This window comes from Chiroxiphia lanceolata, chromosome 6, assembly GCF_009829145.1.
Source record: "Chiroxiphia lanceolata isolate bChiLan1 chromosome 6, bChiLan1.pri, whole genome shotgun sequence".
Lineage (NCBI taxonomy): Eukaryota > Metazoa > Chordata > Aves > Passeriformes > Pipridae > Chiroxiphia > Chiroxiphia lanceolata.
The window spans coordinates 63,630,845-63,653,942 of record NC_045642.1 but is presented as its reverse complement, the minus strand read 5'-3'; the positions used below and the strand labels follow the sequence as shown (position 1 = coordinate 63,653,942).

The 23,098-nt window shown below is 53.3% G+C and overlaps 3 protein-coding genes across 3 annotated transcripts; 2 read left to right on the top strand and 1 right to left on the bottom strand.

Annotated features, from left to right (window-relative positions):
• Positions 1 to 8,486: 8,486 nt before the first annotated feature.
• Positions 8,487 to 9,090, bottom strand: RPS29 (ribosomal protein S29). The gene is made up of 3 exons (XM_032692111.1): positions 8,939 to 9,090; positions 8,679 to 8,778; positions 8,487 to 8,607 (listed from the first exon to the last, which is right to left on the bottom strand). The coding sequence occupies exons 1-3, from the start codon at positions 8,998 to 9,000 to the stop codon at positions 8,599 to 8,601; spliced, it is 171 nt and encodes a 56-aa protein (XP_032548002.1). The 5' UTR covers positions 9,001 to 9,090; the 3' UTR covers positions 8,487 to 8,598.
• Positions 9,091 to 10,997: 1,907 nt separating this feature from the next.
• On the top strand, positions 10,998 to 18,068 carry LRR1 (leucine rich repeat protein 1). Its single transcript, XM_032692085.1, has 4 exons — positions 10,998 to 11,217; positions 11,287 to 11,385; positions 14,432 to 15,159; positions 17,169 to 18,068. The coding sequence occupies exons 1-4, from the start codon at positions 11,041 to 11,043 to the stop codon at positions 17,419 to 17,421; spliced, it is 1,257 nt and encodes a 418-aa protein (XP_032547976.1). The 5' UTR covers positions 10,998 to 11,040; the 3' UTR covers positions 17,422 to 18,068.
• A 2,806-nt stretch (positions 18,069 to 20,874) lies between these two features.
• MGAT2 (alpha-1,6-mannosyl-glycoprotein 2-beta-N-acetylglucosaminyltransferase) lies at positions 20,875 to 22,740 on the top strand. The gene has a single exon (XM_032692082.1). It carries the CDS (start codon positions 20,891 to 20,893, stop codon positions 22,232 to 22,234), a length of 1,344 nt encoding a protein of 447 aa, XP_032547973.1. The 5' UTR covers positions 20,875 to 20,890; the 3' UTR covers positions 22,235 to 22,740.
• The last annotated feature ends 358 nt before the right edge of the window (positions 22,741 to 23,098 follow it).

Below are 23,098 nucleotides of genomic sequence, written 5' to 3'. Positions count from 1 at the left end.
CCAAACCCACTGCAGCTTCCAGTTGTCCCCCAGGGAGGGAAAGTCTCTCCAGCACAGGGACAGCAAAAGGCACAGCCAGAGGGAAAGTCTGCTGAGGCTCCTCCAGGGAGGAATGTGTTGGTGGAGGAAAGGAGGAACACTGCAAATCCACCTGACAGCCACATTCCGGTCTGACTTTGGAGAAATCCAAGGGACTCAACCATTATTTGAGGACAAAGTCTGAACCTCTCACCAGGGAGACACAGCACAGCAGAATGTGGCTGATGGTTCATGTGAGAAACGGTCCAGCTTGCACCATAAACTGGTTTGGGTTGGGAGGAACCTTAAAACCCATCTCATTCCACCCCCTGCCATGGGCAGGGACACCTTCCACCAGCCCAGGTTGCTCCAAGCCCCGTCCAACCTGGCCTTGGACACTTCCAGGGATCCAGGGGCAGCCACAGCTTCTCTGGGCAACCTGTGCCAGGGCCTCACCATTCCAACCATTCAAATTCAAGCCAAGCAGCCCCTAAAAATATGGAGATGTCTCATATCCCTACAAAATTCATCATGAGCTCTGTGAGTGATGCACAGTCAGACCTGAGAATATCCAGACAGGTGGAATTCACTTTATCCCACAAAGTCTTTAGGAGGATGATCCACAGGAGCCCAAATCCCCCGAGCCCAGGAGAGCCCTGAGCCCTCAGCCACAGTTCCAAGGCCGGGAGAACAGAGCTGGGCATCGATTTTGTGTCACCAGCTGCTGTGACACCTTTTATCAAACACTGGGAAGGAGCAAGGGAAACATAACCAGGTTTTACGGCCCTCGTGAACACATCAGTGCTCCAGACAAGGTGCCATAAACTCGGGACATAACTCCTGAGGAATTTCTGCTCCTCGAAGCCCACGCAGCGTTTCCTTGCCAGGGGTTGTGTAGTGCTTACCACAGTCAGTGGTGACGGACAAACCTGCACACACACACAAAAAAAATGGATATATCTGTGTTCCCAGTGCTCCAAGAAAAGCAGCAAATCCTGAGCAAAGCTCAGCCCCCAGGCAGGGCTGGTTCCTGGCTTTCACCTCCTGCATTTCCCCGTCATTGCAGGGGAGTTAATGGAGAGGCAAAGAGGAATTAAGCCATCAGAAGGCACTGCAGGCGAGTGAGAATCCCAGGTGTTTGGTTGGGAGGGGATTTCTGCAGCATGAGTGAGATCCTGGATAAAATCCTCGGGTTTTCTGTGCAAATCTCAGTCTGCAGAGCCACTGCAGGCACGGGAGGAGGAGGATGGAGAGGAGCAAGGAGACTGTGCTGAGTGAGCAAAGGCCCCTCTGCAAAGCACAAAGCTTTAACCAGAGGCAGGATCCTGTTTATGGGCTCACATCCAAGAAATCCCTGGCTTTGGCATGGATTTCGCCTTGCAGAGCTCACCTCTGAGCTCCCCCTGTGCTGAGAGCTGGGGGAAGCATCACACCAGTGGGTTTGGAGTTGGTTTATTCACTGTCAGGGCAGCAAAAAGGGCCCCTCACTCCCCAGTGCCTTTACCCTAATGAAATATTAACTTTAAGGCTCCATCTCCACCTGAAAAGCCTCTTCATGCCAGAAGAAGATGATAAAAATCCATGGCTGTGGGATAAAGCTGGACAGCTGGAGCTGCACAGAGGGAGAGGAGGGGCAGCTTCAGCTTCTCAAGCCATGCAAGATCACAGCAAGATTGTTCTCTCTCTCTCCAACTCCCTGACAGGAGGGGGGAGCCAGGTGGGGATCAGGCTCTGATCCCAAGGAACAAGTGACAGGACAAGAGGAAACGACCTAAGGTGGCACCATGGGAGGTTTAGGTTGGATACTGGGAGAATTTCTCCATGGAAAGGGTTGTCCAGCCCTGGCACAGCTGCCCAGGGCAGGGGTGGAGTCCCCATCCCTGGATGGGGACTGCATGCCCTGGATGGACACCTCCAAGTTCATGGAGTGCAACCATTCCCCCAGCACTGCCCCATGTCCCCAAGTGCCACATCCACAGGGCTTGGAAATCCCTGCAGGGATGGGGATTCCTGGGCAGCCTGTTCATCACAGAATGCTTTGGGGTTGGAAGGGACCTTAATGCCCATCCCATTCCACCCCCTGCCATGGGCAGGGACATTTTCCACTATCCCAGCTTGCTCCAACCTGGCCTTGGACACTTCCAGGGATTCAGGGGCAGCCACAGCTTCTCTGGGCAGTCAGAGCCATCAGAAGGTATAAATATCCAGAGGCTATTTGAGCTGGAATGATGATACAACATTATCCATTGCTCAGCAAGCTGATGCCTGGAACACCACAGAAACCCCGCTAATGGGGAAGACACCAATTTGATTTTTAAGTTTGTTTAAAGCAGTTTGAACACTAAACAAGTAAACATTTATAACTGAATAAATAGTTTTCAGCTTAGTCAAGGAGCATTCAGTGGCTGTTGTGCATAAATATTCAGTTATGGAAATTATTTGATTGAAATAGATTTTTACATGCCATAAATAAACATTGTCTGCGAGGAACACACTCTCCCAACAAGCGACACGAATTAGAGCCACTGATGCCTAATGCCAGCCTTTGGAACTGTTTTATTTAGAAGCACTTCTGCTCACCACACAGCCAGATCCCATCTGCATGGGGTTCCCTGGATGTTCAGCTTGTCATTGAACACTCGGAGCAGAATCCCAGAATTACTGAGGAAAAGGCCTCCGAGATCATCGAGTCCAAAGCTGTGCCCAATGCCCACCTTGTCCCCCAGCCCAGGGCACTGAGTGCCACATCCAGTCTTTCCCTGGACGCCTCCAGGGATGGGGATTCCAGTCCCTTCCAATGCCTGACCACTCTTCCCATAAAAAAAACTTTTCCTGAGAAATTCCCCTGCATGGTGGGCGCTGCACCTTTTGCTTTTGGGGGCTCACCCTGGAACCGGGAAGGTTTGGCAAAGGAGTGTTAAAGGAGTAAATAAAATTATTAAGTAGGAGCTCGGGATACCTGAGCACTGGTGCATTTACAGCCTGCTTGGTGCAGAAATCGGGGGGGAGAAATCCGTGGGATTTATCCAAATCCACTGTGGTTTCACCCACACAAAGTGCTGAATCCATTTCCTGGATGCAGGAGCAATGATTCCCTCAAACAGGGAGCATCATCCTGGTGCTCAGCACAGCTTTTGGCCAAGTGAAGTGACACACAGATGTGAGTTAGGCTCTCCTACAATATATTTATGAATAAAAGCCCTCAGTTCAGGAGTATTTGTGGTGCTGGCACAGGTGGGGAGAGCTCGGCACAGGCTTGGGAAGAAGCAGAGGAGTTAAGCATGGAGAAAGTCAGGGATAACCTGAGCAGGGATAAACAGCCTGGTTTGGGTGTGTTTTTAAGGTTCCTCCCCAAAATTACAGTGTGTGCAGAACCAGAGCACAAGGCACAGAAACCAGAAGGAAAGGAAAAAGGAAAGGAAAGGAAGAAGGAAGGGGAAAGGGAAAAGGGAAAAGGGAAAAGGGAAAAGGGTAAAGGGAAAAGGGAAAAGGGAAAAGGGAAAAGGGAAAAGGGAAAAGGGGAAAAGGGAAAAGGGAAAAGGGAAAAGGGAAAAGGGAAAAGGGAAAATGGAAAAGGAAAAGGGAAAAGGGAAAAGGGAAAAGGGAAAAGGGAAAAGGTAAAAGGGAAAAGGGAAAAGGGAAAAAGGAAAGGAAAGAAGGGAAAAGGTAAAAGGGAAAAAGCGAAAAGGGAAAAGGGAAAAGGGAAAAGGGAAAAGGGCAAAGGGAAAAGTGGAGAAAGGGAAAAAAGGGAAAATGGAAAAGGGAAAAGGGAAAAGGGAAAAGGGAAAAGGGAAAAGGGAAAAGGGAAAGGAAAGGAAAGGAAAGGAAAGGAAAGGAAAGGAAAGGAAAGGAAAGGAAAGGAAAGGAAAGGAAAGGAAAGGAAAGGAAAGGAAGGAAAGGAAAGGAAAGGAAAGGAAAGGAAAGGAAAGGAAAGGAAAGGAAAGGAAAGGAAAGGAAAGGAAAGGAAAGGAAAGGAAAGGAAAGGAATTTCGCTTCCCACATCACCCAGGACTGAAGCAGGAGCGAGAGGGGCAGAGCCGTGGGCTGTGTCCCAATCCTGCCATCCTGCAGCAAGGATGCAACACACAGGGATTTCTCCAAAGAAAGCAAGGACAAAGCACCCACAGGACAAACTCCTGCCCGCTCCGGCTCACGGAGAGGAGCCGTGGATTGCTGGAATGCCGATGGAACTGCAGGCAGAGTGTGCCACCTAGCTCCTGCTCTGGGATGCTGTACTGGGCTCATTTTCCTCCCCCTGCTAGTTTGAAGCCATTCCCTGTGTCCTGTCCCTCCATCCCTTGTCCCCAGTCCCTCTCCAGCTCTCCTGGAGCCCCTTTAGGCCCTGCAAGGGGCTCTCAGCTCTCCCCGGAGAATTCCCTTCTCCAGGTGAACTCCTCCAGCTCTCCCAGCCTGGCTCCAGAGCAGAGGGGCTCCTGTTTCCTTCTGGAGAGAGCCCACATTTTCCCTGGTCTTCCTTTTACCACCACGGCACTTTAAAAAGCCTTTTTTGTTGCCCTTGATGGCCCTGGCCAGATGTAATTCTATCAGGGCTTTAGCTTCCCTTACCTAATTCCTGCCTGCTTGGACAAACTCCCTGTATCCTCTCAGGCTGCCTTGTCCCTGCTCCCACCCTCTGGAGGATCCTTTTCCCTTTCCCTCAGCTTGGCACTGGAATGATGAGCAGCTCTGAGCTCAGTTTACTCTGCTCCAAGCGTTGCCTGCAGCTGACACATGTTGGAGCAGCCTCAGGTGGAGTTTGCTCCTTGCAGGAGTTCAGGAATGCCAATAGTGGGAATATCCACGTCCCTGGACAAGCTGCTTCAACCCATTTCATGGTGCAGGAAGTGTTATCCCAGTCTCACAGCTGGGGAAGTGAATCCTGGTCAGAGGAGCAGCCAGATCCTGATCCAGGTGATTGGGATCCACCTGGAACTCCCCTTGAAGTGTTGGAAGAAGGAAAAACCCGAAGATCATCCCCGGCCATAAATCCCACCTCAGGGAGTCCAAGGTCCCCTCGGCATCAGGAGGGTCATCACAAGATATTCCCAACACCGGTGCTGTCCCAAATTTCCTGCAGGAATTACCCTGCTTTCCTGCCTGAGCACATCAGAGAGGCTCATTTTCCAGCCTAAGGATAAGTTTAGAAGCCAGTGTTTTACCCAAAGCCTTGCAAATTCCTCCTGGAGCCTCTGACAACCGTAGATTTCATCTGGTGCATAATCTAATGCACTTAAGTGGGTTTTTTTCAGGGATCCAAATCCCCCATAAACTCAATTTCAGCCACTGGAGGCTCATCCCTCCAAAAGCCAAGGCATCTCTACCTTCTCCTTGTAGGGCAACATTATTTCCCTGCAGAAAAACCTGTATTAGTTGTTCACCATTAATGCAAAGTCCTTGAAGAGTATTTTGATTTTAGCTGCTCTTTAGGGGAACCAGCAGTTCTTTATAAATCATTTTGCATCCAAATTGAGTTCAGGCTTCACATCTGTGAACCTTCAGAGGCTGCAATCGCCAGCTTTAGGGGGAAACAAAATGCAATTTTCATGATGAGCTCAGAAAATTCAAGGTTTTGGCACCTCTTCTTCACTGTATATTAAGCAATAAATACCTGGTTAAGGCAGCAATAAGGTAAAAGGGAATTACAGGTTGTCTTACACCACTTTCTCCCTAGAGTTAAAAAGCAGGATAAATAGAATAGGGAAAAAGCTTTTACAAAATTACAGTGTGCCAATTCAGGTATCTGAACGTGTACAAAGTAATTTTAAAATGTGTTTTAGCCTTGCTTTTAGCAGGAAGCTGCTATGGAATTACCATCCCCAGCTATTTGGTAACGTATTTGTGTTATTTTTTATTTATCTGTGTTTGTTTTGCACCATGTAGGTGATGAAAAGATGTTCTGGCACGGAGAACATCTGGGGCTCCAGCACCAAAGTGTCTTTCATGAAGTGAAACCCCCCTGCCAAGCTCAAATGGCTCTTGTAGCTCTGGGAATTTAAATCATTCTGATCCTGCTGCCATTTCCAAAGCCTGGGAGCTTCTTCCTGCCTCCAACACCTTGGTGGGGACAGGAAGACACAGATTTCCACTCACATTTTCCATCTTCACTTGCTGATTTTGTGTTTCTCTGCAAATTTTACACCTCAGTCATAGCCCCCCCCAAGCACAAGAAATTCCTTAATTGGTTAAAAAGGCAACTGGTGCTTTCTGATTTTTCAGGATCACCCCAAAGCCAAACAGAACACACCCGACAGGAGTCACCTCCCTGTGTCCATCCACAGAAATTGGTGGGAAAAAGGCCCAAACTCACCATCAGAGCAACTGAATCTCTTTATTTTTTAGTGCAGAACCTTCTCACTGAACGGTTTTCCAATAAGAACCAGGATTTAGCCATTTCTCACCCAAAAAATGAGAGGCCCAACCATCTCCAGCCACAGCAAGGTCGACCCTTCTCTAATCCAGCACCAAACCTGGATCAGCAGCAGGCAGAGCTCCCAGTGATGCCAAATCCACATCCCTGTGCCACACAGGGCTGGCTTTGGTGGGAAGAGCAGGAAAAGGAAGCTGCTTCCTCACCATCACCTTCCCAGCTGGGCAGCACTGCCCTGAACAGCGTTCTGGAACTGGTACCTTGGTGGAATGTAGGAACCCTCCCAGGAATCTGTTCAGTCCAACAGCAGTTGCCCAAGTAAAAGGGAACACGGAAATCCTGAGCAAGGCAGACCCATAGTCACCCTTTATTTTTTAATCAGGTTTTACCTATGAATTGACTTTATTTTGTGTCTCAGGATTTTGCTGTTCCTCCCCTGTAAACTCGCTGTGGGTTTAATCCCCTGGCAGCAACTCTTGGGATGATACCACCACCTTTTCCCCAGATCATGGAATGGTTTGGGTTGGAAAGGACCTTAAAAAGTCATCCAGTCCCACCCCCTGCCACGGGCAGGGACACCTTCCACCAGCCCAGGTTGCTCCAAGCCCCATCCAACCTGGCCTTGGACACTTCCAGGGATCCAGGAGCAGCCACAGCTTCTCTGGGCAGCCTGTGCCAGGGCCTCCTCATCCTCACTGTAAAAATATTCCCCGGCTGGATGAGCTCTTGTTCATCTTTGTATCCCTTGCCAAGCTCAGCTCCAACTGACCCTCAGCCTTCCTGACCCCAGCTGTGAACTATCCCCACCCTCCTCCCAGGATATTTGTCCCCACTGCCTTTGCACTGGATGCATTAATCCAGGTAGAGCCGCTCTAACTCACCTTGTCACACTTGTGTGTTACTTCCCACATTTTCCCAAGTTTCCTTAGTTTCAGAGAGTTCCTAAACCAGCTGCCCACAGGAGCACAGAGCTCAGGGGGAATTTATCCAGACAAGGAGGGGGAAAAGCAGTTCCCTGAGCTCTGTGCTGCCGCTGCCAACACCTGAACCTGTTGTCCAGGGAAGCTGTGGCTGCCCCTGGATCCTGGAAGTGTCCAAGGCAAGGCTGGATGGGGCTTGGAGCAACCTGGACTAGTGGAAGGTGTCCCTACCCATGGCAGGGGGGTGGCACTGGATGGGCTTTAAGGTCCTTTCCGACCCAAACCATCCCTGGGATTATCCCCACAGCCCTCCAGCTTTTGACAAGGGCACTAAGTGGGTTTGTTCCCATTCCCTCCTCACCACCCCACCTCATCAATTTAATAACCAGGGACACAAAATACAGGCTATCAGGGATTCCCAAAGGAAATGCAGAGCACTCAGCTGAGAGGGATCAGCCATGTGCCATCCCAGGTGTGAGCAAAGCATTCACCTGCTCAGTCACCCCACAAAGAGCAGTGAGGCCTCAGCTGAGGTGCTCCCAAAACCCAGCCTGAACAGCAGGACAGCACCTGGACACTTTTAATCTCCCCCCCTTTAAGGGAATTTGAAAGCCTAATTCCAGGCCTTTGTACAACCCTTTTCAGTCCCATCATATTGTAATATGATGTGCCTGTTATGTGCCTGGAAACCTTGGAAAATGCCAGATGAAGTGGAAGAGGTATGTGGCTACAACTATATTAATTCACCCCCTTCAGAGGAAGTGTGGCTACTCTATCCCTGGAAGTGTCCAAGGCCAGGTTGGACGGGGCTTGGAGCAACCTGGGAGAGTGGAAGGTGTCCCTGCCCATGGCAGCAGGTAGGAAGAGATCAGTTTTAAGGTCTCTTCCAACCCAAGTCATTCCATAATTCCAAGACCAGCAGCCACATTCCAGCAGACTGCCTGGTCAGACACTTCCCAGCCACTCCAAGCTGACCATCCCTGGCGTCTGCAAACCTGAAGGCTCAGAGGGACCACACGAGCATCAAACACCATCGAGACCACCAGGTTTTGTAGTGGAGGGGGGGACAAAGACACCAGGGCAGGCCCAGCACAGTCCCCCGTGTTCTGAGAACACCATGGCAGGGAGAGGAACCCCTGCAGCCACTCAAACCTTTGCAGAAGGAAACATGCACCGAGCAGTTGGGTTGGGAGAGCATTTATTGAGTGAGACTGAGCCGGGACGCTGCGGATGCGCCAGGGAGGCCCAGGGACGCCCCGGCAGCTCCTGGTTGTCTCCTCATCCTCCGGGCGCTCAGTCGAGCTGCAAGAGAGGGAGACAGGCGTCAGCGTGGACCGGCGCCCCCCAGCCCTCCGCCCCGTCCCGCGGCTCACCTTGATGAACCCGATATCCTTGGCGTACTGGCGGAAGCACTGCCGGCACATGTTCAGCCCGTACTTGCGGATGAGGCCGTGGCGGTTCGAGCACACGCGGCTGTGAGGGGGAGAGGAGAGCGCGGCGCGTCAGGGCGGGTAATGGCGGCTGGGGGGGGTTGTGAGGGGGGGGGGATATAGGGAGGTGGAATATGGGGAAGGGGGATAAAGGGAAGCGAGGTGGCTGCCACCGCCCTGCGAGCCCGAGGAGCGGCACTGACCAGGAGCGGGAGCCCTGCCCGAACTTCCTGGGGTGGCTCCAGTAGAGCTGCTGGTGCCCCATGGCTGCGCGGCGGCGAGAGGAAGATGGCGGCGGGTCCCCACCTTTAAAGCCCTCACGGCGGCTCCCGGCGTGCACCGCGGCGCGGGCTCCCGCCGCGCGTGACGTCACCGCCCAACACACCCACCCCCAGCCCCTGGGGGGCTGTGGGGGGATCCCGCCTCTCCGTGACGTCAGAGCTGCGCGAGCCGTTGGGCGGCTCCCGCGGTCGCCCCGCCCCGTGACGTCACGGCGGTGAGAGCCGTATGGCCGCTGTGCCGGAGGGGGGAGCGCCGGGCGCGGTGGCGCGCGCCTGTAGTCCCAGCTACCGGGGAGGCTGAGCCCGACGGATCGCTTGAGCCCAGGAGTTCTGGGCTGCAGGGCGCTGTGCCGAGCGGGCGTCCAAGCTAAGGCCGCCATCAATATGGTGACCCGCGGGGAGCTGCGGGACACCAGGTTGACTAAGGAGGGGTGAACCGGCCCAGGTCGGAGACGGAGCAGGTCAAAGCTCCCGTGGCGGTCAGTAGCGGGATCGCGCCTGTGAACAGGCCCTGCAGCGTAGCCTGGGCAACACAGAGACACGCGGGCTCCCTTTTGCCCCGCACAAACCCCCAACACCCCACCCAACCCCGCACAAACCCCCTTTTACCCCCCAAACACAGCGCCTCCTCATGGGCCCAAGCGGCACCGCACACCCGGCGCTCGGCGAAAGATTAACAGCACGCCGCCAATCTCCAAGCCCAAATCCTGTCGTTAAATAATAAACGTGATGAAACAGTGCTGAAAGGGGCCACCGGTTTATTTTGTTTCCCTCCCAGTCCTGGTTAGCGCGGTGGGAGCCGGCTCTGGGCGGAGTGAGGCGCGGCAGCGATGGCCGCCCCCCCCAGCCCGTACCCCCAGGACGGACACGGCTGCACCGACACCGCTCTCGCCGCTTCCTCCTGTTGTTTAGGAAGCCTGAGCTGTTATCACACTCATCAGCCCTCAGCTCCCCGTGTCCCCTCACACCTTCCATGCCCCGTCACACCCTCCATGTCCCCTCACACCCCCTGCCCATCACACCCCCATATCTCCTCACACCCCTCATATTTCCTCACACCCTCTATGTCCCCTCATACCCCCGTGTTCCCTCACACCCCTCATGTCCCTTCACACCCCCCGTGTCCCCTCACACCCTCCATCTCCCGTCACACCGCCCTGCCCTTCATACCCCCCATATGCCCCCACATCCCCATGTCCCCTCACACCTTCCATGTCGCCTCAGCTCCCCGTGTCCCATCACACCCCCATATTCCCTCACACCCCCATATCCCCTCACAGCCCTCATGTCCCCTCACAGCCCTCATGTCCCCTCACACCCTCCATGTCCCCTCACACCGCCCTGCCCTTCATACCCCCCATATGCCCCCACATCCCTCACACATGTCCTCTCACACTCTCCATGTCCCCTCACATCCCCTATGTCCCCTCCACACCCTCCATATCCCCTCACACTCTCCATGTCCCCTCACATCCCCCTCGTCCCCGCACACCCTCCATGTCCCCGCACACTCTGCATGTCCCCTCACACTCTCCATGTCCCCTCACACTCTCCATGTCCCCTCACATCCCCCCCGTCCCCTCACACTCTCCATGTCCCCTCACATCCCCTGTGTCCCCTCCACACCCTCCATGTCCCGTCCCCTCCCTGGCCCGTTCCCGCCAACATGCGCCACCCGCCCCCAGCAGGGGGCGCCATCGCCCCGCACTGAGGGCCGCACGCCGAGGGCCCCGCGGTCGGGCCCCGCGCTGCCGGTGCCGCCGGTGCCGCCGCCGCCGCTCTCCATTCCCGCCCCGCGGTCCCGCCCGCCGGGTGTCCCCGGCCCCTCACCGGGAGCGGGGCCGCGATCCCGGCGGGCACAGGCACACACGGCGGCGGGCGGCATCCCCGCGGGCAGGCAGCGCGGCGGGCAGCTGCGCGCGGACACCGCGGGAGGCCCCCGCGGCGCCGCCCGCCCTGCGCGGGCCGGTGGCGGGGCCGGTACCGGGATCAGAGCCGGGAGCGGGACCAGGAGCGGGGCGGGGATGCGGCTGCGGTGCGAGGTGGAGGTGCTGAGCCAGCTCCTGCCCAGCTGCGGGCTGCAGGGCCGCGGCCGCGCGGCGCGGGCGCTGGTGTCGCTGGGGCGGCCGCCGGGCGGTGGCGGTGGCGGTGTTTACCTGATGGTGTGCACGGCGCGGGACCGCACCGGGGCCCGCTACAAGGTGGGCACGGCGGGGCCGGGCGGGGCGCGGGGGGTGCCCGGGGCGGGCGCTGACCGGCTGTGCCCGCAGGTGCAGCAGAACGTGGAGCGGCTCTTCACGAGGTTCGTGGAGCAGGGAAAGGCCACGGTGCGGCTGCGGGAGCCCGCGGTGGATGTGCGCCTCAGCAAGGTGCGTGCGGGACCGACCGGGGGAGCCGGGGGGCTCCGGCACCGCGGGGCGGGAAGGGATATCAAATCCCGTGTCATCCCACCCCCTGCCGTGGGCAGGGACACCTTCCACCAGCCCAGGTTGCTCCCGTCCAACCCGACCTTGGACACTCCCAGGGATCCAGGGGCAGCCACAGCTTCTCTGGGCAACCTGGGCCAGGGCCTCCCCACCCTCCTAGCCAGGAATTCCTTCCCAATGTCCCATCTAACCCTGCTCTGTTTCAGTTTGAAGCCATTCCCCCTTTTCTGGGCTGTGTTCTCTCTTCTGCTCCTTCAGGACCAGAAAAGTCCATTTTTGTGTTGTTCTTCACACCTTTAGAGAGAAACTTTCTTTTTTTTATTCCTCTGATACAGCGTTGCTGTTTGGCCTTAAATTCCATTAAACAGTTGTTCCTTACGGTCTTTCTAATGGGAAAAAAAAAGATTACTCTCATTTCACTGGACAGTCAGTGCCCACTGTGGCTTTCAGAGCACACCTGGGTCAGGGCAAAGGCCCCATCCCACTTAATGCCAACACAGTGTATTTATTTGCAGTTCACAGGAGAAAGTGGTTCTTAATAACGTTTAAACTCACCCCAAAAATCACGTATTAACACTAAATTTTCTTGTCGCTTCTTTCTGTGCCCGCAGCAGGAATGTTTTGTAGCCCTGTAGGAGAGGGAAGTGGGACAGGTTTTCCTAAACCTCAGAGTCCTTTTCTGAAACCTCTGAGTCAGGATGTGTAAATAAAGGCAAATAACGTTGATTGGTGGCTTGGAAAACAGTTTGACTTTCTGTTGTCTTTCTGTGGAAAGCAGCCTAAATGTTATGAACCTGTTAAGGGGTTAAGTGGAAAAGGAGGAGCCCAAATCCAACTAATTTTTCCCCCACCAGAAGCCAATGTGCTCTGTGTCCTGCAAAAATGAAAGCCCTTGCACGTTTCATTTGATCCAGAATATCTTTCTCTGCATCCTTTCATCTGAATTTTGCTGGAGAGTGAGAAGTCAAAGAGTTTATCTCACGATATTCCAGATTCCTCTTGCATGCTCCATACCCAGAACCCAAATTTAAGATGTCCCATCAATGCACATTAAACTCTTTTACTCAACATCCTTTCTGTGATTGAGGCTTCAGACCTGTGGCAGAAAATTGCCTCCTGAGCTATTCCAACTAATTATTTGCTCTTTTTTTTTTTTTCCCCCCCTCTTAGTATTTTTCTCAACATGTTCAAGGTTTCTTAACAAGGGTTAAAGATCCTAACAAAGGGCATTGTGGATGGAATTGTGCTTCGTGCTTGAGAGCAAAGAAGTCCTGCCTGTAACTTCATCCTGGTGTACAGAGATTTGTTTTACTTTTACACATCTGGAGGACTCTTTAAACTTAATCCCAGTTTAACTTGGCTCAGAAACACGACAAATCTGCCTGTAATTAGTGGAAATTCTGCAGCTAAATGTTTTAGTTAGATTGGCTGAGCTAAGGAATGGTTTTGGTCTCAGAGTCCCAGAATGGTTTGGGTGGGAAGGGACCTTAAAGCCCATCCAGTTCCACCCCCTGCCATGGGCAGGGACACCTTCCACTAGCCCAGGTTGCTCCCACCTGGCCTTGGACACTTCCAGGGATCCAGGGGCAGCCACAGCTTCTCTGGGCAACCTGTCTTGGATCCACAGGTGTTTGTTGTGCAGCAGCAGTTCAGGGAGTAGTTGTGCTTGGAATGCTTAAGGAAAATGATGATTTTATTTTGCATATGCAGTCAAATAGGTTTGATCTTTATTGCCTTAATTTATCTCACATGAGCATCTAGAATCATATCCAATATCCTGTGCTGGGTGTTTATAGTACATTATGTACACTGTGTACATTATGTACACCTTCTGGGACTTGGTCTAAACACATTTAGGAACAAAACTGTCTTTCAGGTGCAGAAGTGGTGTCACAGGGCTTGGGTGAGTCACAGCAGGGAACAGAGTGACAATCTCTGGGCTCCCAGAGTTGTGCCCAAACTCCAGGTTTGTTCTTTTCTTTTATGGATACAACGTGCTTTTTATTTTAGAATTCACTTTTTAGCTTAAGAGCCTGTCAGCTGCACATCAGCTCCAATAGAAAGTTGCTGAAAAATGCAGAAGAGAAGTATTTGGTGGCCCTCCTGTTCATAAAAGTGAATTATATCAGCACAACAGATACATCACAGCTTTCTGGATCTTCATTTAAAACACAGGTCACCTGAACCTCTGTCCTTACTGAGAGTCAGTTGAAGCTTAAATGGCTTCCCACTGCCAGAGGGCAGGGAGAGATGGGATATTGGGAGGGAATTGTTGGCTGGGAGGGTGGGGAGGCCCTGGCCCAGGTTGCCCAGAGAAGCTGTGGCTGCCCCTGGATCCCTGGAAGTGTCCAAAACCAGCTTGGATGGGGCTTGGAGCAACCTGGGCTAGTGGGAGGTGTCCCTGTGGGACTGGATGGGCTTTAAGGTCCCTTCCAACCCAAACCATTCTGGGATTCTGCTGCCATTCTGTTATATCCCACCTGAAGCATTATTTGGTCAGTTATTTGGTCCATTTTCCTGCTGGCACAGCCAGAGCTGTGTGTGGCCAGAAGCACTGACTTAACCGTCCTTGAAGCTTTCCACCTTCCTTTTGTTGAATTTACTCCCAGTTTCCATCCTTTTCCTTCCCAGCCAGTTCCAGAAATTGTCTCAGGTTTTAGGCCTCTGTTTTCCCCGTGTGTGTTCACAACTGTCCCTTTCTCATGTTGCATTTTAGGGAGATCCCAGTGCATTGGGGTTTTTTTTTTTCAGTACTTTATTCTCAGCTGTGAATTCAGTGCTTTGTTCCTCTCCTGGGTGCTGCAGCACAGTTTGATCTGGATTATTCCAAGAGGTCGTGTTTGTTCTTAAACGCTGTAAACAGAGCTGTTCCCTGTCCCATTCCATCGCCCTGCTGAGTTGGTAGCTCCTGATACACACGGGGAGGTGTCAGGAACAAACGAGCAGGAGGATAATGAGCTTTTAACTGCACGACTGTGTTTTCCTGCAGGCAAATGCCAGCGATTTAAAGACTTTCCTTTCAGCCCTGAGACTGGCTCACCAAGGCACCGACGCCGGAGTTCTCCCTCTCTCCCCTCTGGTCCCGGCAAAGAACTCGGAAGTGGAAAAACCCAAGACGAAAATGATCATAACTTCCAGGAGGGACTATCCCCTCACCAAGAGCTTCCCTTACTCCCTGGAGCACCTGCAGACCTCCTACTGCAAGCTGGCCCGGGTCGACACGCGCGTGCTCTGCCTGAGGAAGCTCCGGAAGCTGGACCTGAGCCACAACCACATCAAGCAGCTGCCGGCGACCCTCGGGGACCTGGTGTGTCTGCAGGAGCTGGACCTGCACGACAACCACCTGGAGTCCTTCAGCGGAGCCCTGTGCTGCTCCAGCCTGCAGAAATCCCTGCAGTTCCTGGACCTGAGCCAGAACCGGCTCCGAGCGCTGCCCCTGGAGTTCTGTGAGCTGCGGGGGCTGGTCAACGTGAAGCTGGATGACAACGAGCTGGTGCGGCTGCCCTGCAGGGTCGGGCAGCTCAGCCGCCTGCGCTTCCTGTCGGCCGCGCGCAACAAACTGCCCTTCCTGCCCAGCGACTTCAGGAGGCTCTCTCTGGAGAACCTGGACCTCTTTGGGAATCCTTTTGAGCAGCCCAACCCGCTGGTGCCCAACATCCAGCTGAAAATCCCACTGACTTTGTTGGAGTCTGCTGCCAGAGCCACCATAAATCACAGGTAAGGGCAGCGGGAGGTGCACACCTGGCACTGCTCCCTTCCCACCTGGCACTGCTCCATTCCCACCTGGCACTGCTCCCTTCCCGCCTGGCACTGCTCCCTTCCCGCCTGGCACCGCTCCCTTCCCACCCGGCCACTCCCACCTTTCCTCACTTGGCTGTTTCTCTTCCCCTCAGTGTCTGTTGCTCATCACCTGTTAAAAGTCACAAGGTTCGAATTCCTTCGAATTCCACTTGTAAAATCATCAGGAAACGGGTGCCTTGGAAGCATTTAGGCAAAGCTACGGGTTGAAATGTTTTTATCCACCAGGGAGGGGGGATAAACAGAATATTTTTGGCCAGCTTTGGGGAAGGGAATCAGTTCTACAACCCTGACCCACTTCTGCTGCAGGCTTCTCCCTGCCATGGGTTTTCCTGAAGCTCCTAATTTCCTTTGGTGTTGGAGTGAGGGCGTTCTGGCTTATTCAGAGAATCCCAGGTCTGAGGTAATTGTGAAATTATCATTTCACCAAGTAAATATAACCCTGCCAGGCTGCTGTTCGTTGTCAGCTCCCTCCTCTTCCCTCACACCACTTCCATAGCTCCACCCGTGATCCTTGGCGTACCGGGAACCTTCAGGGACCATCTGCTGCTGCTCCCACTCTGTTCTGGGTGGAAAGGGAGCACAGAGATGGAAATTTGGCACAGAGGAGGGTGAGAGACAGGCTTGAAGTGTCCCTGATCTCCATCCTGTGCCCGCTCCTGCCTTGGGGGTGGGGAGTGCCCCACAAACTCGGGATAATTGCACAGAAATCTGCACCAAAGGCATCCACGGGCACACCCTGAAGGGAGCTGAGCCAGCACATGTTCTGGGCCAAAACACCCACTTCTGACCTTGCTGATTTTATAATTAACCCCCACGTGTCTCCTTTCCCAAGGTTATATAAATTGCAGTGGGTTTGATGTAAATGTTAAGGCTTTTATAGAGGTTTTCTAGAGAATTCAGTCCCTCGGTGCTGGTCAGGTCTTAGTGCTCAGTTCCTGTAAAAACCTTGAGAAAGGGACAAAACAGAAGGAGGGAAGATGCAGAATAAACGTTTGGAAATCAGTCTTCATTCTGGGAAAGTACCAGAGCTGTGATTATGCTTTTCCTGACGGGGAAAAAAGGGTGTCCTGAAATAAGGGTGGTTAAAAAAAAAAACCCACAGGAGTTTTCATAATGTGAGTGCTGGTGTGTGGAAAGGATTGGGAAACGTGTAGGTGTAGGCAGGATGTGAGTCAGTGGGATCTGAGCCTGGAGTGCCTGCTGGGCACTGGTGATACCCACACTTCAGCGGAACTCGACAAAACACTTCAGGGGAATCATTTCTTTTGTACCCCAAACTTGACCCTGCTCTGCTGTGAATTTAGGAAGAAGCAATTCCTGCTCCCGACTCTGGATGTCATTGGTGACACGATGGATGGAGGGAGCTGTGTATCAGGAGAACCTTAATTTAAGGCCTGCAGTGTGGCACTGCTGCCAAAAGGCTCATTTTATCTCCTCTTTCCTCTGAGTTGTGTTTTCGTGTTGCTTCCACTTTGTGGAAGAGAGGGAGGAGTAAACTGTGGGTGCTGCGTGAGGCCAGGGTGAAACACAGCGATCTCCCTGGGTGACATGAGGGAGGAACAGTGTGTGCCCAGTTGTCTCATTATTCTTAATCTTCACTTAATTCCCTAATTCTCATTATGCTTAATCTTCTTTTTAATTGCCTAACTGGCTGTGCCCCAGGCTGTCAGGAGTGCTGTTGTCTCCCTCTTTAGTGTCTCCAGGAGTTCAGGTCCTTGGCACTCGGGTGGGTAAAGGGGGTGCATGTTTTCACTGGCTGTCTTGGAAAGTGGCATTTCATTCCTGACCAGTCCAAAATCCCAGATTTTCCGTGTCTGTGCTCTCGGAATGTCGTCTCTCCCAGCTGGTGCCTGTGCCTGTCACCGTCTCTGAGTGACACGGGTTAATTTTGCAGTGAATTCACGCTCGCTCCTCTCGTTCCACAGAATCCCTTACGGTTGCCATCTCCTTCCTTCCCACCTCTGCGAGGATCTGGGAGTGGCTAAAACCTGCCAGTGTGGAAGCGCCTGCCTGAGCAGCTTCATCCAGATCACGGTGACCATGAACCTGCACCACGTGGCTCACACCGTGGTGCTCGTGGACAACATGGGAGGGACGGACGCTCCCATCCTCTGCTACTTCTGTTCCCTGCACTGCTATTCCCAGTTCCTGGACAGGCACCTCCAGAGCAACGGGTGACCATTGCTGTGGGTGCCAGAGCTCTGCCCAGCAGAGATCAAACATCCCTCTGGCAGTGAGGGGACACATCAGCCTGACCCGGTGCCTGACTCTCCCTCCACCACTGGAACGTCCCTGTGGTCGGAATGGCGAGCGACGCGGAGCTCGAGCGAACCTTCCCTAGAATTGTATTTTGCTTTCCTTTTCCTGTTCCCAGGCTTTGCTCGGAGCGTCACGGCAGCTTTCTCAGTTCTGTGGAGGAAGGGGTTCCTTCTTGGGAGTTCATCCCACACTTACTCGCAGGTGATGCCCTGAGCTCTGCCCATGGACAGTGTCTGCGTTGGCTTCCTCGCTGGACTCGGCTCTTTCCAACTGTTTTACATGGAGGAGAAATTAAGGCCCAAACCGGTCATGTAATTCCAGGTGCTTCTTTTTTTTTTTTTTTAAAGGTTCTCTTACAACATTCCCACTTCCAGCAGGGACCAGCATTGCTGGTTTTTTTACCAGAGCAAATGGTTTTTTTGGGGGGTTTATCTCTTTGTGATACGAGAAATGTCTTTTTTTTTTCTAAGTATGCGCCGGAAACTTTGTTTCTTAGAACTCTCGTGTTTTAACGATTCTTGAATTTGTTTCACCGTGTCGACTTATTAAATTTTGAAACCCTTCTACTGACGTGTGGGTTGTGCTTTCTCTGAGGAGTTTTTCCTCCACTGTATTCCAGGGATTTCCCCGGTGAGGACACTGAAATAGTGGGCGTATCCACAGGCCCTTATTTCATGTCTTGTCAGCTGGTCCATGGCTCGGGTTGGAACAAAAGTCCCTTGAGAAGCCTTTAGGCATCCCTGGAACATGTGATGGCTCGGAGGGAGCACAGGGCAGTTGGTTTTGAAGTGGTATTCAGTGCCCGCCAGGGGAGGTTTAGACTGGATGTTTGGGAAAATTCCTTCAGGGAAAGGGTGGTTAACATTGGATCAGGGAGGTGGTGGAGTCCCCATCCCTGGAGGGATTTAAAAGCCCTGTGGATGTGGCACCTGGGGACATGGGTCAGTGGTGGCCTTGGCAGGGCTGGGGGAGTGGTTGGAGTCAATGATCCTAGCAGTGTTTCCCAATTTTAATGATTCCATGAATTACACACTTCCCATCTAACCAGATGCCAACCGGAGCTAACCCCTGATGCTGCTGTAAAGGGAGAGAGTTCTGACTGCAGCAACCTGGAAATTACTCGTGTGGAAAAGCACCTTTTAGATGGAGCACGTGATTAAGAGGAGGAAGGCGGAGGAGGCACAGAAATTTGGCCTCCTGTGGGACTCCTCAGGAATTTCAGATGCAGATCTGGGGGGGGCTGTGCAGTGACCCAGAGCCTCCCAGGGAACCAGGTGTGCTGGGAGAGGAGGAACCCACCTGTGGGACCCTCCCAGGGGAGCCAGCTGTGCTCCCCTGAAGGGAATGTCATCCCCAAACAGACCTGGCTGCCCTTCCTCCTCTGAAGCCACAGCAGCTGGCACAGTGTGGAGGAGGGTGGGAGGTGCTGGAGCCCTCCTTGCACGGGTTCTTCCCCAGCCATCACAGAATCCCAGAACAGTTTGGGTTGGGAGGGGCCTTAAATCCCAACTTATTCCAACCCCTGCCACGGGCAGGGACACCTTCCACTAGACCAGGTTGCTCCAAGCCTTGGACACTTCCAGGGATCCAGGGGCAGCCACAACCTGTCTGGGCAACCTGTGCCAAGGCCTCACCACCCTCCCAGCCAGGAATTCCTTCCCAATATCCCATCCAACCCTGCCCTCTGGCAGTGGGAAGCCATTCCCTGTGTCCTGTCCCTCTGGGCTCTCAGCTGAGCGATCTGGAATGTGTTTATCCACGTGCTGCCTGTGTGACAGGGAGCTCTGTTATCCCAACTGGACAGCGTTCCAGCTGCTGGAGTTTTACCCAGGATGTTCAGTTTGGCTCTGTGGAGGTGCCTTTTTGGGGCAAGAAACAGTGAAAAAGGTGGAAATGAGTGTTGATGTTCCCTCAGCCCCTCCCGTGGGTCCCAGGGGGGACAGGGTGGGACCCTCCAGAGCGCCCTGTGCCCGGCACATCCCATGGAATTGGCACCAAATTCCACAGCTGGCCCCTGCCCACCGAGGAGAGGGGCTGGGACATGAAGTACAGAGTTAGGAGAGGAATTCTTGCCATTATTTATAATTATAGAATTACTTCATCATAACTGTGTAACATGGAACTATTTATTACAGATTATCCTTCTAATTCCAGAATGACTCTCGCCTTATATTCCTGAAAATCTAGAATGATGATGCATTATCCTTGTAATGATAGAATTATTTTATTATTTATCATTCTTGAAATTCCAGAACTACTTTCTTAATTTATTCTCGCAATTCTGGAGTTATTTTCTTACTTATTCTCACAACTTCAGAATTATTTTCTTGTATTCTCGCCATTTCAGTGATTTTAAATGCATTATTCTTGCAAGTCTAGATTTTTTTCTTGTATTTTTGGCTTTCTAGAACTGTTTTCCTCATACATTCTTGCAAATATAGAATAAATTACTCCTGCAACCCTAGAATTTATTTATTGCCATTCTAGAATGAATTTTGTATTCTTACCATTCTGGAACAATTTTATTATGTTTTATTCTTGCAATCCCAGCATAGTTTTTTGTTATATATTATTCTTGCCAACCCAGGATGATTTTCTCACCTTGTTCTTACAATTCCAGAATTATTTTATTTTACTCTGTTTTATTCTTGCCAATCCAGGATGGTTTTCTTACCTTGTTCTTGCAATTCTGGAATTATTTTACTCTTGTGTATTGCTCTTGAAAGCTATGGAATCGTTTTATACTTGTGATTCTAGAATTAATTAATCTTAATCTTGCAACCCTGGAGTGAATGTCTTAATTCTTGCCATGCTACACCGTTTTTATTCTCTTAATCTTTCGAGTCTACAATGATCTTAATCTTTCAAACCTACAATTATTTGACCTTATTCTTTCAATCCCGCAAGGATTTTATCTTATTCTTCGAAACCCGGAATGATTTTATCTCATTCCTGCCATTTTCTCACCTTATCCTTGCCGCTCCAGCATGATTTTTACTGCGTTATTCTTCAAACACAGAACTAATTGCTCTTATATATCACTGTCCCGAATGCAGGCTGGTCGTCGGCGCATTCCCGGCGTTATTTCCCGCTGCTCGCCCCGATCCCTCAGGATTTCCCCGCCCGCCCCCGCTCTGCCCTCACGGCCCGGCCCCGCCCCCTTTCCGGCGCCGCCCAATCAGAGCGCGGCGCGGCGGAAGCTCGCGCCCGGTTGAGTGACGGCCCCGGCGGCCAATGGCGGCGCGGCGGCGGGCGCGGCGGCGGCCAACGGGGCGCGGGAACGTGTGCGCGCGGGGCGGCGGCGGCGCGCGCGCGCTGGGAGCGGGAGCGGCGGCGGCGGCGGCGGCGGCGGCGGGAGTGGCGGAGCGGGGCCGCCGCCGCCGGGAACATGCGGCTGCGCGTCTACAAGCGCAAGGTGCTGCTGCTGGCGGCGGCGCTGGCGCTCTGCGCCCTGGCGCTCTGGGGCACCGGCGGCGGCGGCGGCCGGCGGCGGCAGCAGCAGCAGCAGCAGCGGGGCGGTCCCGGTAGCACCGGCGAGCCGCCGCGGGTCAGCGAGCCCGCCCCCCCCGCGCCGCCGGCGCCGCCGCGCCGCCCCGCCGCCAACGCCTCCGCTGCCGCCGCGGTGGTGCCGGCGGTGCTGTCCGAGAACGCGACGCTGAGTTACCGCTCGCTCGTGTACCGGCTGAACTTCGACCAGCCGGTGCGGAACGCCGGGCGCTTCCCGGCGCGGCCCGACCTGGTGCTCGTGGTGCAGGTGCACGACCGCGCCGAGCACCTGCGGCTGCTGCTCGAGTCGCTGCGGCGGGCGGCGGGCGTGGAGAACGTGCTGCTGGTGCTGAGCCACGACCTGTGGGCCGAGGAGCTGAACCGGCTGGCGGCCCGCGTGGACTTCTGCGCCGTGCTCCAGGTGTTCTTCCCGTTCAGCATCCAGCTGTACCCGCGCGAGTTCCCGGGCCACGACCCCCGCGACTGCCCCCGCGACGTGGGCAAGGCGGCGGCGCTGCGCCTGGGCTGCATCAACGCCGAGTTCCCGGACTCGTTCGGGCACTACCGCGAGGCGCGGTTCGCCCAGACCAAGCACCACTGGTGGTGGAAGCTGCACTTCGTGTGGGAGCGCGTGCGGGCGCTGCGGGAGCACGCGGGGCCCGTGCTCTTCCTGGAGGAGGATCATTACCTGGCCCCCGACTTCTACCACGTCCTCAAGCAGCTCTGGGCCCTGCGCCAGCGCGAGTGCCCCGAGTGCCAGGTGGTGTCCCTGGGCACCTACAGCCCCGTGCGGGGCGGCTTCGCCGGCCGCGCCGACAAGGTGGAGATGAAGACGTGGAAGTCCACGGAGCACAACATGGGCATGGCCTTCGGCAGAGACACCTACCAGAAGCTCATCGAGTGCACAGACGCCTTCTGCACCTACGATGACTACAACTGGGACTGGACTCTGCAGCACTTGACTGTCTCTTGTCTTCCAAAGTTCTGGAAAGTGCTGGTTCCCGAGATCCCCAGGATTTTTCACACGGGGGACTGTGGCATGCACCACAAGAAATCCTGCAGACCGTCCACCCAGAGTGCCAAAATCGACTCTCTCTTGAACAGCAACCAACAGTACCTGTTTCCCAAGACGATGAGTGTCAGTAAAAGGTACTCCATGGCTCCCCTGTCCCCTCACGTCAAAAACGGAGGGTGGGGAGACATCAGGGACCACGAACTCTGTAAGAGTTACCGCAGACTCCAGTGAGGATCCTTCTCTTGCAGCCTTCTTTTCTTCTTGAGTTGTCCCATTTTGTCTTTTACAGGCACACACGTGTATAAACAGCATTTATGAGTTGGTTTTCTGCTTTAATATGAATAAACATTCTTGTTTAAAGGTGTCCCAAAATAGTAATCTCTCATGTTTGGCAACCACGTTTTGGAAATGGGTGATGTGCTGCAGCCCCTACGCAAAAAGTGACCTGCTGCTGAGTTTGCTGGGAGGAGGAGGAGGAGGAGGAGAAGGAGGAGAACACTTTTAAGTGCATCTTTTTTGGTGCTGAAGCTCTGGTGGTGCCCGTGACACCGCGCCGGGGGGGCCCTCGCGTGCTGTCCCACCCGGGGTCACCTCATGCCTGATCCCTGTGTCCCGGCTCGGTTGCGATGTGTCGATGAAATATATGAAGGATGGAAAAATAAATTCATTGTTTTTACTACAATGTAGATAAATATATGATTTTTTTAGTTCTGCCGAAATAAAAAGTCAGTTGTTTTGTAATTGCAGAGAAGTCCTTGATTGTCACCAAAAGGATGATGTCATCTCGTGTTCCTAAAAAGTCAGGATGGGGTGGGAGGGGAGTTTCTCTAATCCTGAGGGCTGGGCACGTGCCATCACCCCTTCTAGCAGTGTGCATTTAACTTCAATAAATTTTTAATGATACTCATTAATCGAGGCAGAAAAAAATAGCAAATTGGTGGCACAACAGTTCTTTTGTTTGGATTAAATAAAAAAAAAAAAAGTTGGTTTCGGATTAGCCATGTAAAACCACCAGTAAAAAGTGCTGCTGTGATCTGGGCTGATCTGGAGTTGGGAGCTACAGAGCTGTTTGTTGTCACTACAGCTGCTTTCGTG

Excerpts from the sequence above, each read along its gene's own strand:
- RPS29 (XM_032692111.1), bottom strand. The coding sequence starts at position 9,000 with ATGGGGCACCAGCAGCTCTACTGGAGCCACCCCAGGAAGTTCGGGCAG. Across the intron at positions 8,779-8,938 it reads GGGCAGGGCTCCCGCTCCTG|CCGCGTGTGCTCGAACCGCC; the intron begins GTCAGTGCCGCT and ends TCCCCCTCACAG.
- LRR1 (XM_032692085.1), top strand. The coding sequence starts at position 11,041 with ATGCGGCTGCGGTGCGAGGTGGAGGTGCTGAGCCAGCTCCTGCCCAGC. Across the intron at positions 11,386-14,431 it reads TGGATGTGCGCCTCAGCAAG|GCAAATGCCAGCGATTTAAA; the intron begins GTGCGTGCGGGA and ends GTTTTCCTGCAG. Across the intron at positions 15,160-17,168 it reads AGAGCCACCATAAATCACAG|AATCCCTTACGGTTGCCATC; the intron begins GTAAGGGCAGCG and ends CTCGTTCCACAG.
- MGAT2 (XM_032692082.1), top strand. The coding sequence starts at position 20,891 with ATGCGGCTGCGCGTCTACAAGCGCAAGGTGCTGCTGCTGGCGGCGGCG.